The 18750-nt window shown below is 47.8% G+C and overlaps 1 protein-coding gene across 1 annotated transcript in view; it reads right to left on the bottom strand.

Annotated features, from left to right (window-relative positions):
• Window positions 1–18750, bottom strand: part of mRpL18 (mitochondrial ribosomal protein L18) — a 50323-nt gene that overhangs the window by 12877 nt on the left and 18696 nt on the right. Inside the window, exons 2-3 of the mRNA XM_068372127.1 lie at window positions 11726–11897; window positions 1024–1255 (exon numbers count right to left, since the gene is read on the bottom strand). Of these exons, the coding sequence (XP_068228228.1) occupies window positions 1024–1255; window positions 11726–11897 (404 nt within the window). The remainder of the gene's footprint in view (window positions 1–1023; window positions 1256–11725; window positions 11898–18750) is intronic.

Genomic DNA, 18750 nt, shown 5'->3' with positions numbered 1-18750 from the left:
TTGAGTAAAGGAAGAACTGTTGTGTCTACACCAAAGAGTGCAGATTGAAGGGTAGCTCAGACATGTTCCCGAGTTGAACCAGAAAGGGTTTCTTTTATGGTTAAATTGTATTCCTTTTAAGTTGAAGCATAAACTCTCTGAGCAAAAGCTCTAAGGTGAGTATAGTTATTCCAAGTCAAATCTGATCTGTTACCCTTCAAAGAAGTTAGTCCTCCTGCTTCTCCAAATAAGCACATCTACAATCATCACTGAACCAGGGTTTGTATTTCACTCGGTACCTTAGCACATGAGAAGGGATACGCCTATCAATCATGTTGACTAAATTCTTATTCCAAAGAACAACCGGATCAACATCATTCTACAATTGTGACTAATTCAAACCCAAAAGATCACACAAAATGCCATTCCAGTCTGCTTGAGATTTTATATAAATCTTACACGAGTATGATGCATCTGGGCAAGCTGCTCAGTCTTCATGACTAATGAAATCAAGGCATGATCAGATGTCCCAACTGGAGAACCCACCTTACTTGTTATAACACCAGGGGAGTAGGTGTATACGAGGTACAAGCAATTACCAGACCTGTGAGTAGCTTCACTTATGATTTTCTCACAGCCTGATTCATAAGCAAAGTACAAAGCTCTTACAGTATATAAATGACCCTAGTAAAACTCATAACACACAGTAAGTTGGGAAATCGATATAAATAAAAACTGCGAAAAGAAGAGAGAAAGAATACAGAACATGTAACATTACAGTAGCAGTAAAATTCCCAAGATTATCCTTAAATGTTACTTCAAACTGAAATACAGTTTCGACTAGGGTTCTTTCCATTTTCATCTAGGGAAGTTTTCATAGTTTTTTTTTAAAGCCATCCAATATTTTACACATATAAGATAAAAATTGAAGAATTGAAAATACGCAGGACATGTAAAAAATGCATGAATACCCTCTCTTTAATGATAAAAAAAAAACCATCAACGTTGAATGTTTCAGTATCAAAGTCAATAACCAGCGCATACCTTTTCTGAAGACTCAGCAGATTTTCCTAGGTCAGTGTACACCTCAGAGATTCCTGACTGTAAGCACCGATGTGCCAGTATTCTTCCAATATTTTCAGCAGCACTAACATCTGCATTTGAATGCAAGTGTTGTTTTATAGCCCATTCTTTGGTGGAAGCAGAAACAACAACAGTTCCTGTGTAATGCTCTACTTTGCCAGTTATGAACTTGTGAGTTTGCTCAAACAACAACCTGAAAAAAAATGAATTTTAATAATATTTATTACAGAATGCTTCAACTATTGAAGACACCATATCTTTAAAAGATAAATTCTATCCCACTCTCCCCTCCTGTGATGCTCAGTACCCTACGTGGAGGCACTGAGTGAACACACAACTGGGCATTACTCCCGGGAACTCCATATATTTGGAATCATCATAAACTTGGAAACAAAAAATTCTCTTGATAACACTAAAATTAGGGAGGGAGGAGGGAATTAAATAACTACCCGGTAAGTACCTGTACTTAAATAATATATCCTACAGCATGATCAAAATAACAAAATTGGAAATAATTTTTATTTTTCCTAACATACAAACCTGGAGCTATTTATAGGATATTACTTTCGGCAATGCTGAAAACCAGCCAAGACAATTTTAGTGAGGGATAATTACCCCATCCGCTAGTTAGCGGGAGGGTGTTGGGGTAGACTAGCTACCCTGCTCACTCACACCTGTCGGTTGAGTAACCAATTTTGCTTTCTAGCAGGACTCCTAGGGGGACATGGTGGCGGGCCAATTTGTATAAATAGCTCCAGGTTTGTATGTTAGGAAAAATAAAAATTATTTCCAAATTTGTTATTTTTTCCGACACAGATACAAACCTTCGCTATTTATAGGGTGACTTACTCTTAGGAGGGAGGAAGTTCTACCAACTGTCCTTGGTCATGACCCGAGGTTCCTTCTAATTGATTTTGATCTAGTCAGTAGGAACCCTACCCTCGCTAAAATCAAAGTAGTTACAAGGTAACTAACTGATAGCGCCCTGCAGAAGCTTGTGTGAAAGACTCGTGGCTTGTCTTTACGTAGGAACTCGAGGATTCTAAGACATATCCAATACCCTCCCACATGAGGTATTGGTGACGTAACATAGTATTCATTCATACTCGGGATGCACAAGAGAAATGACTCTTACCTGCAGAGGGGTGAGGTCAGCTATGCTTCGGTCTTGCGGAGCTATTTCCCCAGGGGGAGAGAAGGAGAAAGAAAGAAGTGAGCCAGACATTCTTTCCATTCACCCTAGGCTAACCCGGGTAACCTCAGCCCTCAACCCTCTGCTACTTCTCCATCAAGGAGCCTGAGGCATTAGATCACTTGTGTGGCCACCACAGGACCAATGGAGAAGGTTTCCATGCTCCTGTGGGTTACGTCTTTCAGGTAGTGGGCTGTGAAGGTCGTCTGACGCTTCCACACGCCCGCTTGCAATACCTGTGCCACAGAAAAATTCTTCTTGAACGCCAGAGACGTTGCAATGCCTCTAACGTCATGAGCTCTGGGTCGGTTGGACAGAGGAGGATCTGGATATAGAGCGTATTCGATTACTTTCCTTATCCAGGAGGAAATAGTATTCCTCTTGACCTTCCCCGTGCTGACAAATAGTGCTCGTACATGGGGGCGAGCTTTTGCTGTTCTTTTTAAGTAACACTTCAGACTCCTTACTGGACATAGTAACAGTTGGTCTGGATTTTCGGTTACAGAACAAAGACTCTCTCTCCGAAATGGGCCGAACTTGGAGTCCGGCACACCCGGATTTTTAGTCTTAGCTACAAACTCAGGGAAGTAGTTGAGGATTACTTCCCCCCATTTCCTAGAGTGGGAGACATCGGCAGATAGACCATGAAGTTCGCTGACTCTCTTGGCCGAAGCCAGAGTGAGCAGGAACACCGTCTTCCACGTGAGGTGGCGATCTGAGGCCTGGCGTAGTGGTTCATAGGGGAAGCCCTTCAGAGACCTGAGGACCCAAACCACGTTCCAAGGGGAAGGGAGGTCAAGTAAGCTCGTAACTGCGTATGAGCAAAGAAAGTTCCAACGAGGAGGAAATATCGACTCCTTTCAGTCTAAAGGCGAGACTCAAGGCTGAGCGGTAGCCTTTGACTGCCGAGACCGAGAGGAGCATTTCTTCCCGAAGGTATATAAGAAATTCTGCTATAGTTGGAACAGAGGCGTCGAGGGGAGAGATACCCCTTCCACGACACCAACCACAGAAAACTGACTACTTCGACTGGTAGACTGCCTCTGTGGATTTCCTGAGGTGTCCAGCTATTCTTTTCGCAACCGGTTGCGAAAAGCCTCTCTGTGTGAGGAGGTGCTGGATAGTCTCCAGGCGTGAAGTCGAAGCGAGGCTACGTCTTTGTGGAAGATGTTGGCATGTGGTTGTTTGAGGAGGTCGTGCTGAGGAGGAAGCTCCCTCGGGATCTCCGTGAGGAGATGCAGAAGGTCCGGGAACCATTCTGCATGATGCCATAGCGGAGCTATGAGGTTCATTTGCAAGTTGTTGCTTGCTCGTACCTGGTTGAGGACCTTTCTCATCAGACAGAACGGGGGAAACGCGTAAGTGTCCAGGTTTATCCACCGTTATTGCAAAGCATCTTGCCAAAGAGCTTGGGGATCTGGGACTGGGGAGCAGTGCAACGGGAGCCTGAAATTCAGGGCCGTTTCGAACAAATCCACAGTCGGGGAACCCAGCAAAGTCAGGACTTTGTTGGCTATCAGAGGATTCAAAGACCACTCGGTGCCAACTATCTGAGTCGCTCTGCTCAGCTTGTCTGGTAGCACATTCTCTTGCCCGGAATGAAGTGAGCTGATAGAGTCACCGAGTTGTCTTCTGGCCATCTGAGTATCTCTACTGCAAGATGGCACAGCTGCTGCGGAAAGGTACCGCCCTGTTTGCTTAGATAAGCTACTACCGTGGTGTTGTCGCTCATCAGCACGACGGAGTGCCCCGCCAGGACCTGGTGGAACTCTTTGAGGGCCAGAAAGGCTGCCCTCATCTCTAAGAGATTTATGTGCTGGTACCTTTCTGATTTGGACCATTGGCCGGAGATGTAATGGTGCAGCACGTGAGCCCCCCACCCTTCTTTTGATGCATCCGAAAAAAGCATCAATTCCGGGGGAGAGATGAGAAGATCGACCCCTTAGCAGAGGTTCGGCTCTGCCAGCCACCACCTGAGGTCCGACTGTTCCTCTAGCCTTAAGGGGACTAGGTGATCCCGGGAATCGGTGTGCTGGTTCCACTGGGATTTTAGTCGCCACTAGAGGGATCTCATCCTGAAGCGACTGTTGGGGACCAGTCGGGTCAGGGAAGAGAGGTGACCGAGAAGGCGAAGCCAATACTGCACCGGGAGCTCTTCCCGACTGAGGAAGACCTGTGCTATCTCCCTCAGTCTTTGGATCCTTTCGTCTGATGGAAACGCTTTGTGCCTTAGCGTGTCTAATCGTATGCCTAGGTATCCTAGTTCTTGAGAGGGGAGCAGTTGAGACTTCTCGAGGTTTACCACGATCCCCAGATCCTGGCAAAACCTTAGAAGCTCGTCTCGGTGGCAGAGAAGGGCCGCCTTCGAGTCTGCCAGAATCAGCCAGTCGTCCAAGTATCTTAGGAGACGGTGGACGACTCTGTGAGCCCAAGATGATACTAGGGCGAACACTCTCGTGAATACCTGGGGTGCTGTGGAAAGACCGAAACACAGTACTCTGAACTGGTAATGCTTCCGATTGCACATGAATCTCAGATACTTCCTGGAAGACGGGTGAATTGGGATCTGGAAGTATGCGTCCTTCAGATCTAGAGTGCACATGAAGTCCTGGAGTCTTATCGCTTGTCTGACTGTGTCGGCCGTCTCCATCCTGAAAGGTGTCTGTTCGACAAACCTGTTCAGGGTCGAGAGGTCGATGACTGGTCTCCAGCCTCCAGACGCCTTTTTCACAAGAAAGAGTCGACTGTAGAAGCCTGGGGACCCATCGAGGACCTCCTGGAGAGCGTCCTTCTCCAATATGGACTGGACTTCTGCCCTGAGGGCAAACTCCTGTGCGGATCCCTTCGCACAGGAGTTCGATGGAATCGGCACTCGAATCAGTGGAGGGAGAGGGAGCGTGAACGGGATACGATACCCTGAACGAATCACCTCGACCGTCCAGGATTCGCCCCCGTGGTGAAGCCACCTCTGCCAGCGGCTTTGCAGGCATCCCCACACAGGTGGGCAAATGGAGATTGCCTGTCTTATTGGGACCGGCCTTGGCCGGATCTCTTCCTACCCTTTCCTCCACGTAAGGACTTTTTTCTGTGAAAGGCCTGCTTTGCACCCTTTTCACCCTGCTGTTTTGGGTCTCTAGCCCTTTTCGGCTGCGGGTTTTGCTGTGCTTTCTGCTGTGGCTGAGAGGGGTAAGGTCTAGCTGTTAAGACCTTTTGGATGAGGGAGTCCTGACTGGACTTCCTCCACCTCTCTGCCACCCGCTCGACATCCTCGGGATGGAACAAAGAATTGCCCTCGAAAGGAGCATTTCTCAGTCTCGCTACTTCGGCCTGAGGGAGATGTCTATAGAGCTTGCGTATGACGGCATCTCTCCTCTTCAGGATAGTGTTGGCCCAAAGGTTCACTACCTGATGGGAGAGGAACTCGATGGCCCGAGTGCCAAACAATAGGAAAGTCTCCAAAGACTTCCTGGAGGACTCCCGAGACAGGTCTTTAGACCGCATCAGTTGTCCTAAGGATCCTAACCAGAAATCCAGCAACGAAGTAGCCTGCATGGCGTAATTCGCCACCTTTTCCTGGTTTAGGATTCCAGAGGCCGAAAAGGAGACTGGAAGTCCCGTAAGTTTCTCGAAGGGGGTGGCCTTCAAGAGTGCCTCTATAGAGAGGTCGAGAGGCAGCGTTGGAAGAGATTCCCTGAGGATCTCGTAGTACCTCCTCTGAAACACATATGGAGGAGGAAGAAGCTTGGAGGACGAGTTGGAGCGGAGAGTTGCCTGGGACACTGCCTTCTGTTTGGCACTCTTCAACCCCTTTGACCAGGGCAAAGCTGCACTGGTCCTATGAGGTTTCTGAGTGCCATAGAACTGGTCAAGGATCATTTCTTTTCCATCTAGAGGGGCTGCCGAGGGATCTGGAAGTCCACTGATGGAACGGATGCAGGTTAGGACCTGCCAGAAGGCGTGTCCCGACTCCTTCCTCTCATCCTCTGTAAGCTTAGGGCTAGCGGCTACTGGCAGAGCGTCGTCCTCGAGATCGCTCTGCCCTTCCACGTCCGAGCTCTCATCCATAGGAGCCCGGAGTGGGTCGAAGTCGTCAACTGTATAGACTGGGGATAGGGAGACTACCGGGGAGGTGTTCCCTTCCGGCTGCCTGGGAGGCAGTGAGGAAGAAAGCCTGGCCGAGGATTTGGGGATGGTGAACAAAACCTTCGGTTCCCTCCCACGAGGCCGGAGGTCCTCTGTCCCCAAAGGCCTAGAGGACTCCGTCAGCTTACGGGTGGAATGTAAGTCCATTGTCGTACGGGGGTGAATCCCGTCTGGTCGCAGGTTGTGCCTCCTCAGACACTATCTCGACCGGTAGAGAACGGAAGGAGTCTACATAGGAAGTAACCCTATCCTCCTTGGGGGACGAAGGACGAATCCTTTTCCATTCCCCCTTTTGCCTGGCCTGTGGCGTTTTGAACTGCAGGGGGCTAACCTGCGGTTTATGCCTAATCTTCTCCAGAGGTCTTTTGCAAGGGGATGATCGTCTCCCCTTGCCTGAAGGACGCGCCTGTGCGGGAACTTCCGACCTCCTCCTAGGATTGGAGGGAGGAGAGGACCCTGGGAAGAGAGGAGGCAACAAGGGAATCCTAGGTGTATCACCTAAGGACTGGGAGTGGGGAACGACTCCCTTTATGGCTTGGGGCATTACATTGAATAAGGTGCTAAGCCACGGGGGGTCACAGGCTCCAGAGGAACTAAGGGGAAGGTCCTTAGGAAAGAACTACTCCCTGGGTTTAGGAACCTGGGCAGGATTCCTAACCCTCTTGTCTGATGGAGGTTTCCCTACAGGCAAGAACGGCACAGGCCTACCCCTAGGGATAGGGTCTGGGGTCGGTCGCGCAGGCGACTGTTGTCTCTGTTGAGGCCTAAGGGGCTCGAGAGACTGATTGTGAGCGCCAAGATGGTTGTGCGCTCTTGCGCTGAACTGTTGGTAGGCGGAGGGGAGCTCGTGCGCGCGCCTTTCCTGATTGCAGGCACCTTCATAGCGCTCGTGGAGCGCATGAGGTTGTTCGCGCACTTGGCATGCATAAGGTTGCTTGCGCGCATGGCACGCAGTGTATTGTTCGCGCGCAGTAGGCTGTTTGCACGCACAGCGCGCAACAGGATGTTCGCACGCATGGCGAGCAACAGGATGTTCGCGCATATGGCGCCCATAGGATGAACCCCCACGCCATGATTGCCATTTTATTTGCGCGCCAAGTCGGTCGTGCAGGCCGTGTGCGCCAATTTGGCCGTGCGCGCGAGAGCTCTCAGGTTGGTGAGAGAACTCACTGCTACGCTCACCCGAAGGTTCACGATAGCTTGTGTTGTGTGAGCGCGAATGATCAACACAACGAGAGTTTGAAAACTCTCTGTCATAAAAAGAATGACTTTGGTCACGAGAACCCGAAAGTTCAGCGTGAACTGTGTTGCGCGAACACGAAAGATCAACGCAACGAGAAACCGGAGTTTCTCTGTACCGATACACCGAAGTGTTAGCGCGACTAGAGTTACGAGAGCCCAAAGGTTCAGCGTAACTCAGGTTACGAGACCCCAAAGGGTCAACGTAACGAGGAATCGAGATTCCTCTGTCACGAGATCCCAAAGGATCAAGGTGACTGACGGTACGAGAACCAGGAGGTTCAACGTTACCGTTGTTACGAGAGCCCGAAGGTTCAGCGTAACAGAAACCCAAAGGTTTCAAGTCGCGAGAGCCCGAAGGTTCAGCGCGACGGAGACCCGAAGGACTCCTGCTGTCATGAGAACCCGTATGATCAACATGACGAGAGCCCGAAGGCTCATGATCACGCCAGCCCAAAGGGTGATCGTCATGAGACCCCAAAGGGTCAACGTGAGAAGAACCAGCAGGTTCAAAAAGACGTCTCCTCACAGCCCAAGGAGGAGAACGCCCAGGGCGGAGAGGGGTTACCCACCCCTCCACTCTACGAACCTCTGGAGAGGAATGTTCAACAGACTTCACCCGAGGGGGACACTGATTAAGGTCAACAGATAATTCCTCCGCAGGGGAGGAGAGTTCGCCCAAAGGACAACTACGCTTATAACAAAGTTCTCTTTCCACCCCTGGAGGAGAACCTAAAGCGTTAGGAGATTGCTGAAGCACAGAGGCAACCTTCTCTCGCGAACGGGAGATATGTTCCCCCGAAGGGAAAGCTTGCCTTGGAGAGAGCCCTGCCACTGCCCCTGGTGGGTTAGCTAACTCCTCGGCATCGGAACCAGACCCAAGAACTGGAAAAGAAAAGGCGCTCCCTGGGGGAAGAGAAGGAGCCGACTCACTAGGGGAGCCGCCATCCTTGTCTATCCCACAGGGTTGAACTGGAGTCACAAGCCCTGCGCTACTGCTCGACCGTGCTCTGGAAGAGCCTGGTCGAGGATTAGCTTCGGGAAAAGATTTGGACGTAGAGGAAGCAGAAGCCCGCGATTTCTTCGATTTCGAGGAAGACCCCGAAAGCGAAGATTCGCGTTTAGACTTCTTCTTCTTACGCGCAAACCTCTCCTACTGGGAGGCAGGCCACTCCCTACACTTGGAACAGGTGCTGTCCAGCGAACACTGAGTTCCCCGGCAAGCCGGGCATAAAGGGTGTGGGTCCGTCTCCACGGACGACATAAGGTGACGCAGCGGCGGCCTTTAATCCCTAGACATGTCCGCATAGCGGGACAATAACCATACACACACCGACACACTAAAGAAAAAGTAATAAAGTCAAGGCAGTTTGTTTAACGGGAGAGAGAGACGGCACGCACGTCTGCACTCTACCAAGCCAAAAGTAAAAGTGGTTACTCAACCGACAGGTGTGAGTGAGCGGGGTAGCTAGTCTACCACAACCCCCTCCCGCTAACTAGCGGATGGGGTAATTATCCCTCACTAAAATTGTCTTGGCTGGTTTTCAGCGTTGCCAAAAGCAATACCTTATAAATAGCGAAGGTTTGTATCTGTGTCAGAACAAATTACATTTATTTAAATGAATCTTACTTGGTAGTCATTATGCTGCCTCCCACACTAAATTTATTGAAGGGGGTATGGAATGGAGAGAGATAAAATCACCCAATTTAAAATAAAATCATACTCATACATATTAAAAACATATTTTCTCTTAATAAGCTCTTTGTCTTAAACTATAGCCTTCTTTTTGTGTTTTTTCCACATCTAAAAAAAATTTCTCTTCACCTAAATTTGATAAAGGATAATATTTCATTATCAGAAAAATTAGAGACTCTTTGCTTCTATTCTAAATACCATAGACCTAACCACTATATTTTACACACATTAAGTGAAGATTATATTTGATATCATAAAGCCACACAAAATCTTTCTTTAACAGAATTGGAAGAGAATGATATACATTCTTATAAGTAAATAAAATAAAAATGAATAAAGAACACCACTATACTAGCAAAGCTATGTCTATTCAGCAATTTAAATATTCTTTCCCACTGTTATCCCTACATTAAGAGGTCAGTATCCTGTTGCGCCATATCTAATGCCTTTTATCAAGGGCATCCTCTTCCACCAAACCTCTTCTCCCCATACCATCTTACACCTTATCATGCCATCTAATTCTCTGTCTTCCTTCTAATCTTCTCCCTGACAGGTTCCTCCTAAGCCTTCCTCACTCCCTCCCCACCTTCCATCGTTATCATGTGCCTACATTTTATCAGTTGTGACACTCTTATCACCTCTACAATCTTTACTATGCTTGCATTTCTTCTTATTTCCCATTTTCCAATCTTTCAAGCAGTGATATTCCCCATAATCCACTTCAGAATTCTCATCTCTGTTCTCTCAAGCTTTACTTCCTCTTTTCGTCTTAGAGCCCACATTTCCAATCAATACATTAACATTAGACCTTGAATTTTAGCTTGGTTGGCATTTTCTTATCACATACCACTCCAGGTGCCTCCATCCACTTCCCACAGACTGCTTTTAACCTATTCTCAATTCAGCCTAACATCCTTCCTCCTGACTTATAGTACATCCCAAGTATCTAAATTGTTCCATTTATTTTAAAACAAAGCTTCTATTTTCATGTATGGCTATTCTGTCCCTACATTCCTTACTGCTCACCATAGCTTCAGTCTACGTTTACTCTAAAGTCCCCCCTATTACCACTGTACAACCCTTCCCTGTAAGTCTTCCTTATTTTCAGCAGTAATCACTAAATCATCTGCTTATAGCAACTCTTCATTTCTGATCACTTAACACATCCATGACCACCACAAATAAAAATGGGCCTAATCCTGATGCCTGGTGTAATCCAATATTAACTTTAAGTGTTTCCTTAATAGCTGTAATTACTTTTGTCCTTGTTCTTTTGTACACCATCTCTTCCATTCTAATCAACTTCTCTGGACTTTCCTCTTCCTCAATCACCAAAAATCACTTCTCTTGGCATTCTATCATAAGCCTTCTCTAGATCTACAAAAGTGCAAAAGACCTTCAGATTTCCATCTAGCCTCTTTCCCTGTAATTGCCTTACTGTAAAAATGGCATCCACAGTCCCTCTCTCCATCATGAATCCATACTGCTGTTTCCCAAACTTTATAATCTTTCTCAGTCTCTCATCTTGTACCTTTCAAATACTTTCAAACCATGTTCTGTTAGTTTAATTTCCCTGTAAATATCACATTCCATGACATCACCCTTCTGCTAAAATATAGATACAGTACCATTAGACTCTCCTCCCAGTCTTTAGGTATTATCTCCTCTCCCTATATTACTCTTAATAAATCGAGCATCTATTCTTCCCCCTCTGTAGATAGTATCTTGACCGTTTCAGCAATCTGAATACTAACACTCAATTTACTGATGTCTCAACTCTGTCAAACAGTTGTTCATCATCAGATGACAAGGAGGAACCTAAAGATGGTAGCCAACAGATGTTAACAATTCAAACCTGGTGGCGAGGTGTAAAAAACTGGGTGGGCTAGCTAAAATCCAAGAAAATCTCACTTCCATTTTTTCTTGTGGACAGTATAGTGATTAAAACCTATGGCATACAGTCGGCCCTCCTTATTTGCAGGGTTTAGGTAACAGACACATCACAGAAGAGTGAAAATCTGCATTTTTTGTGCCCTAGGGTGGGTCAACTCATAGCCTACCAACTCACTGACCATTGCCCACCTGCAATTGACTAACACACTAAGTAACCCACTGTCCTGCACTGCATTGTTTTCACATGGTTTCTATCCCAGAATTGTAACTCATACTACTTTGCAAAGGTAATTTTACATTATCAAGACAGCTTCAGTATAAGGTAAGACAACCCATAACATGCAAGTCATTGCCACACCACCCTATGTATAAGTAAAACCAAAATACTGTATGAGAAAGAACTGTCAAGTGCACAGCTCCAGTATTTCTGTATAAAGGGATGAAGGCACAAACTATCCTCCTATTTGAAAATGATTAGAAAAGAGCCAGTTTCATCTTACCTGTACCAATAATGATTTGTTGGTGTATCAAGTGCATATCCTTGAGGCTTCCTTGCTATACGTAACATTTCCATGTTGCGAGGATTCCGATTCACAAACTCTGGGTTGATATCATCATTGCTAGACTGCCCTCCAGAATGTGTTCCCCTCTTCAAGTTTGTTAACAAAGAACCTAACAAAAATTGAAATTTTTAGAGAAATATGTTATTTTCATTAGTAAAATAAATTTTTGAATATACTTACCCGATGATCATGTAGCTGTCAACTCCGTTGCCCGACAGAAATCTACGGTCGGGATACGCCAGCGATCGCTATCCAGGTGGGGGTGTACACAACAGCGCCATCTGTGAGTAGGTACTCAAGTACTTCTTGTCAACAAGAACTCAATTTTCTCCTCGGTCCACTGGTTCTCTATGGGGAGGAAGGGCGGGTTCTTTAATTCATGATCATCGGGTAAGTATATTCAAAAATTTATTTTACTAATGAAAATAACATTTTTCAATATCAATCTTACCCGATGATCATGTAGCTGATTCACACCCAGGGTGGTGGGTGGAGACCAGCATACATGTTAACAAAGAAGCTAAGTATCCCGTATTTCATTTTAGCAGTTATTCAAAATAACAAACATAAAATAAATAAGTACCTGGTAAGGAAGTCGACTTGAACTATTACTCTGCCTTTTTTAAGTAAGTCTTCCTTACTGAGCCTAGCGGTCCTCTTAGGATGCTGAACGACTCCTAGGTGCTGAAGTATAAAGGGCTGCAACCCATACTAAAGGACCTCATCACAACCTCTAACCTAGGCGCTTCTCAAGAAAGAATTTGACCACCCGCCAAATCAACCAGGATGCGGAAGGCTTCTTAGCCGACCGTACAACCCAAAGAACAACAATAAAAAGTATTCAAGAGAAAGGTTAAAAAGGTTATGGGATTATGGGAATGTAGTGGCTGAGCCCTCACCTACTACTGCACTCGCTGCTATGAATGGTCCCAGGGTGTAGCAGTTCTCGTAAAGAGACTGGACATCTTTGAGATAGAATGATGCGAACACTGACTTGCTTCTCCAATAGGTTGCATCCATAACACTCTGCAGAGAACGGTTCTGTTTGAAGGCCACTGAAGTAGCAACAGCTCTCACTTCATGTGTCCTTACCTTCAGCAAAGCAAGGTCTTCTTCCTTCAGATGAGAATGTGCTTCTCTAATCAGAAGCCTGATGTAGTAAGAAACTGCGTTCTTAGACATCGGTAGAGAAGGCTTCTTGATAGCACACCATAAAGCTTCTGATTGTCCTCGTAATGGCTTTGACCTTCTTAAATAGTACCTAAGAGCTCTAACTGGGCAAAGTACTCTCTCTAGTTCGTTCCCCACCAAGTTGGACAGGCTTGGGATCTCGAACGACTTAGGCCAAGGACGGGAAGGAAGCTCGTTTTTAGCCAAAAAACCGAGCTGCAAGGAACATGTAGCCGTTTCAGATGTGAAACCTATGTTCCTGCTGAAGGCGTGGATCTCACTTACTCTTTTAGCTGTTGCTAAGCACACGAGGAAAAGAGTTTTTAATGTGAGGTCCTTAAAAGAGGCTGATTGGAGCGGTTCAAATCTTGATGACATTAGGAACCTTAAAACCACGTCTAGATTCCAGCCTGGAGTGGACAACCGACGTTCCTTTGAGGTCTCAAAAGACCTAAGGAGGTCCTGTAGATCTTTGTTGGTGGAAAGATCCAAGCCTCTGTGGCGGAATACCGCTGCCAACATACTTCTGTAACCCTTGATCGTAGGAGCTGATAGGGATCTTACGTTCCTTAGATGTAACAGGAAGTCAGCAATCTGGGTTACAGTGGTACTGGTTGAGGAAACTGCATTGGCCTTGCACCAGCTTCGGAAGACTTCCCATTTAGACTGATAGACTCTGAGAGTGGATGTCCTCCTTGCTCTGGCAATCGCTCTGGCTGCCTCCTTCGAAAAGCCTCTAGCTCTTGAGAGTCTTTCGATAGTCTGAAGGCAGTCAGACGAAGAGCGTGGAGGTTTGGGTGTACCTTCTTTACGTGAGGTTGACGCAGAAGTTCCACTCTTAGAGGAAGAGTCCTGGGAACGTCGACTAGCCATTGCAGTACCTCGGTGAACCATTCTCTCGCGGGCCAGAGGGGAGCAACCAACGTCAGCCGTGTCCCTTTGTGAGAGGCGAACTTCTGAAGTACCCTGTTGACAATCTTGAACGGCGGGAACGCATACAGGTCGAGATGGGACCAATCCAGCAGAAAGGCATCCACGTGAACTGCTGCTGGGTCTGGAATCGGAGAACAATACAACGGGAGCCTCTTGGTCATCGAGGTAGCGAATAGATCTATGGTGGGCTGACCCCACAGGGCCCATAGTCTGTTGCAAACATTCTTGTGAAGGGTCCACTCTGTGGGGATGACCTGACCCTTCCGGCTGAGGCGATCTGCCATGACATTCATATCGCCCTGAATGAACCTCGTTACCAGCGTGAGCTTTCGATCTTTTGACCAAATGAGGAGGTCCCTTGCGATCTCGAACAACTTCCTCGAATGAGTCCCTCCCTGCTTGGAGATGTAAGCCAAGGCTGTGGTGTTGTCAGAGTTCACCTCCACCACCTTGTTTAGCTGGAGGGACTTGAAGTTTATCAAGGCCAGATGAACCGCCAACAACTCCTTGCAATTGATGTGAAGTGTCCTTTGCTCCTGATTCCATGTGCCCGAGCATTCCTGTCCGTCCAGTGTCGCACCCCAGCCCGTGTCCGATGCGTCCGAGAAGAGACGGTGGTCGGGGGTCTGAACAGCCAATGGTAGACCTTCCTTGAGAAGAATGCTGTTCTTCCACCACGTTAGAGTAGACCTCATCTCTTCGGAAACAGGAACTGAGACCGTCTCTAGCGTCATGTCCTTTATCCAGTGAGCAGCTAGATGATACTGAAGGGGGCGGAGGTGGAGTCTCCCTAACTCGATGAACAGGGCCAGCGATGAAAGTGTCCCTGTTAGACTCATCCACTGCCTGACTGAGCATCGGTTCCTTCTCAGCATGCTCTGGATGCATTCTAGGGCTTGATTGATCCTTGGGGCCGACGGAAAAGCCCGAAAAGCTCGACTCTGAATCTCCATACCCAGGTAGACAATGGTCTGGGATGGGACGAGCTGGGACTTCTCTAAATTGACCAGGAGGCCCAGTTCCTTGGTCAGATCCATAGTCCATCTGAGATTCTCCAGACAGCGACGACTTGTGGGAGCTCTTAAAAGCCAGTCGTCTAAATAGAGGGAGGCTCTGATGTCTGCCAAGTGAAGGAATTTCGCAATATTCCTCATCAGTCTGGTAAACACAAGAGGTGCCGTGCTTAGGCCAAAGCACAGGGCTTGGAACTGGTACACAACCTTTCCAAAGACGAACCTTAGGAAAGGTTGGGAGTCTGGATGGATGGGGACGTGAAAGTACGCGTCTTTCAGGTCTAACGAGACCATCCAGTCCTCCTGCCTGACCGCTGCTAGGACCGACTTCGTCGTCTCCATCGTGAACGTCTGCTTGGTGACAAAAGCATTGAGAGCACTGACGTCCAGCACCGGTCTCCAACCTCCTGTCTTCTTGGCTACCAGGAAGAGACGGTTGTAAAAGCCCGGGGATTGATGATCCCGGACTATGACCACCGCTTCCTTTTGTAGCAAGAGCGACACCTCTTGTTGCAACGCTAGCCTCTTGTCCTTCTCCTTGTAGTTGGGAGAGAGGTTGATGGGAGACGTAGCTAGAGGGGGACTGCGGCAGAACGGAATTCTGTATCCCTCCCTTAGCCACTTCACAGACTGGGCGTCTGCACCTCTGCTCTCCCAAGCTTGCCAGAAGGTCTTGAGTCTGGCTCCTACTGCTGTCTGGAGAGGAAGGCAGTCAAAACTTGCCTTTTGCGGACTTGGAACCCTTCTTGGACTTGCCACGGTGACTGTCTGCACGGGTACCTCCTCTGCTGGAGGCTCTGCCACGAAAGGGCGGGATGAACCTAGATGCAGGTGTGTCAACTGCTGCAGGGCGGAAGGGTCTAGGCACGGAAGGTAAGGTTTTAGCCTTACGTGCAGAAGATGCCATAAGATCATGAGTATCCTTCTGGATAAGCGAGGCAGCCATCCCCTTAATCAGCTCCTCCGGAAACAGACACTTGGAGAGAGGAGCAAACAACAACTCTGACTTCTGGCAAGGAGTGATACCAGCTGATAAGAAGGAGCAAAGATGTTCTCTCTTCTTAAGGACTCCTGACACATACGAAGCCGCAAGTTCACCAGACCCATCCCGAATTGCTTTGTCCATGCTAGACATGATCAGCATGGCCGAGTCCTTATCTGAAGGGGAAGTCTTCCTGCTTAAGGCTCCCAAACACCAATCGAGGAAGTTGAATATCTCGAAAGCACGAAAGACTCCCTTCAACAGATGATCTAAATCGGAAAAGGACCAGAAGATCTTCGAACGTCTCATCGCCAACCTGCGGGGAGAGTCAACCAGACTTGAGAAGTCACCCTGGGCAGAGGCAGGAACCCCCAAGCCGGGTTCCTCTCCCGTGGCATACCAGACGCTCGACTTAGAAGCAAGCTTGGTAGGCGGAAAGACGAAAGAAGTCTTTCCCAGTTGCTTCTTGGAATGCAACCACTCTCCCATAACCCTCAAAGCTCTCTTAGATGATCTGGCGAGAACAAGCTTGGTGAAGGCAGGCGCAGCAGACTGCATGCCCCGAGCAAACTCGGAGGGAGGAGAACGAGGGGTTGCAGACACAAACTGCTCAGGATACAAGTCCCTGAACAAGGCAAGGACTTTACGAAAGTCTAAGGAGGGAGGCGTAGACTTGGGCCCTTCAAAATCAGAGTGAGGCTCATCCAGATGTGCAGCTTCGTCATCCGATACACCATCATCCGAAAGCTGAGTTGTAAGTGGCAAAGGTAGAGCAGAAAGCTGAACGGCTGAATCCGGCAGTACGGGTGCATGCGTACCTGCGGATCCAACATCATGCCGCTGCTGGTCGGTCTGCGAGCTGGCAACAACAAAAGCAGAGGGCTGGTGTGTGGGAGGGGCTGCGGTGGGTTAAGGAGCATGCGGTATGGTATGCAGAGCGTGCTGTAAGGTATGCGGCTCATGCTGCATGGTATGCGGAGCATTCTGTAAGGTGTGCAGAGCATGCTGCATGGGCTGAGGAGAATGCCGCATAGTGCTGGAACCCGGCAACTCCTGATGCGGTAGCTCACGCATGTTAGCAGATGGTGCAGCAAGAACATGCGTCTGGCAGGGAGGACTGCGCATCGGTGGTGGAGCTCTCACAGGTGGAGTGTGGGAGCAGGCAGCCGCAGTATCTGCTGAGCGCACAACCTCGGCGGGTTGTAGGTTAACAGGAGAGGTGCTAACCTTTTCGGCATGATACTCCTGCATGAATGCCGCAAGCTGAGACTGCATAGTCTGCAGCATGGACCACTTAGGGTCTACCGTGGTTGGAGCAACAACAGACGGAGCAGAGGCCTGTTGTGGAACCACTCTACCTCTCTTGGGAGGTGTGCAGTCATCAGATGACTGCAGCGAGTCCGAACTGACCCAGTGGCTACACCTGGGCCGTTGGACTCGCTCGGAAGGGACCTTACGTTTAAGCGGTCGTGAGACCTTGGTCCACCGTTTCCTCCTGGAAACTTCTTCCACAGACGAGGAATGTAAGGGCTCATTCGTCTGTATGTGGATGGGACGATCCTTAACAGATACGTCCGCAACCACTGAGGATACATCCGTGTGCCGATCAAGGCCTGCAGAACCCTTTGGTCCTTCGACATTGCTTCTCCCCTGGGCTTGGGAGCTTGCAAGAGGTCTCGGACTGGGAGGACGACTGGCACGCACAGATGTACCCTCATGCGCAACACTGACACTGACACTTTGCACATCACTAGCACTAACACTTCCCACTGCACTCTTCGCTTTCAGCTCTCTGACATCTGCCAAGAGCTGATTACGGTCATTAACCAATGACTCCACTTTGTCACCGAGAGCCTGAATGGCACGCAACATATCCGCCATTGCAGGCTGAGCACTCGTAGCAGGTTCGGGAGTCACCACCACAGGGGAAGGAAAAGGTTGAGGGGCATGGGGAGAGGAAAAATCCACAGAGCGAGAAGAACTCCTCCTATCTCTCTCCTTCTCTAACCTACGTGCATATCTAAGGAATTCGTTAAAATCGAATTCCGAAAGCCCAGCACATTCCCCACATCGATCTTCCAATTGACAGGATTTACCCCTACAATTGGAACATACGGTGTGAGGATCTATAGAGGCCTTCGGAAGACGCCTAGTACAAGTCCTAACGCTACACTGCCTGTACTTAGGAACTTGGGACTGGTCAGACATCTTGAATTTAGAAGTAGTCAAGGGGGGATTCCAAAATCTAGCAAAGTTCGTTAACAAATAATCCAAATTAATTCCAAAAGCTTGCTAAGCTAATGATAAAGCTTCCTGAATAGCGAAGGCTAAACTTTAGAGCAAATACATCACCAAATCGTGAACAATAACTCCAAAATCAACAGCGTATCCAAGTAGGTCTTGCCGGCGGCACGACAGAGGAAAAATTGAGTTCTTGTTGACAAGAAGTACTTGAGTACCTACTCACAGATGGCGCTGTTGTGTACACCCCCACCTGGATAGCGATCGCTGGCGTATCCCGACCGTAGATTTCTGTCGGGCAACGGAGTTGACAGCTACATGATCATCGGGTAAGATTAATATTGAAAAAAACAAATTTAACAAAAAAGTGTAATGAATTAAAAAAAATTACCGCTCAACTTTATATAAACCAGGTCTGTAAAAAAGTCTATTTTACCATACTGTACTTAAATCTATAAGAATATGTTTAAAAAATAAAAAAAATTTCAAAGTAATTTGTATTTTTCCCAACAATACAAATTTCAGCCCTTACTAGGAATATGACCTCAGGCCTAGGACTTCTGGAGGTAATGAAGCAATAGTGCAACTTGGAGAACTCAGATTTGTATAGGTAGGAAAAATAC

The sequence above is a fragment of the Palaemon carinicauda genome, chromosome 4 (genome assembly GCF_036898095.1).
Source record: "Palaemon carinicauda isolate YSFRI2023 chromosome 4, ASM3689809v2, whole genome shotgun sequence".
Lineage (NCBI taxonomy): Eukaryota > Metazoa > Arthropoda > Malacostraca > Decapoda > Palaemonidae > Palaemon > Palaemon carinicauda.
This window is presented reverse-complemented; position numbering and strand designations above follow the sequence as displayed.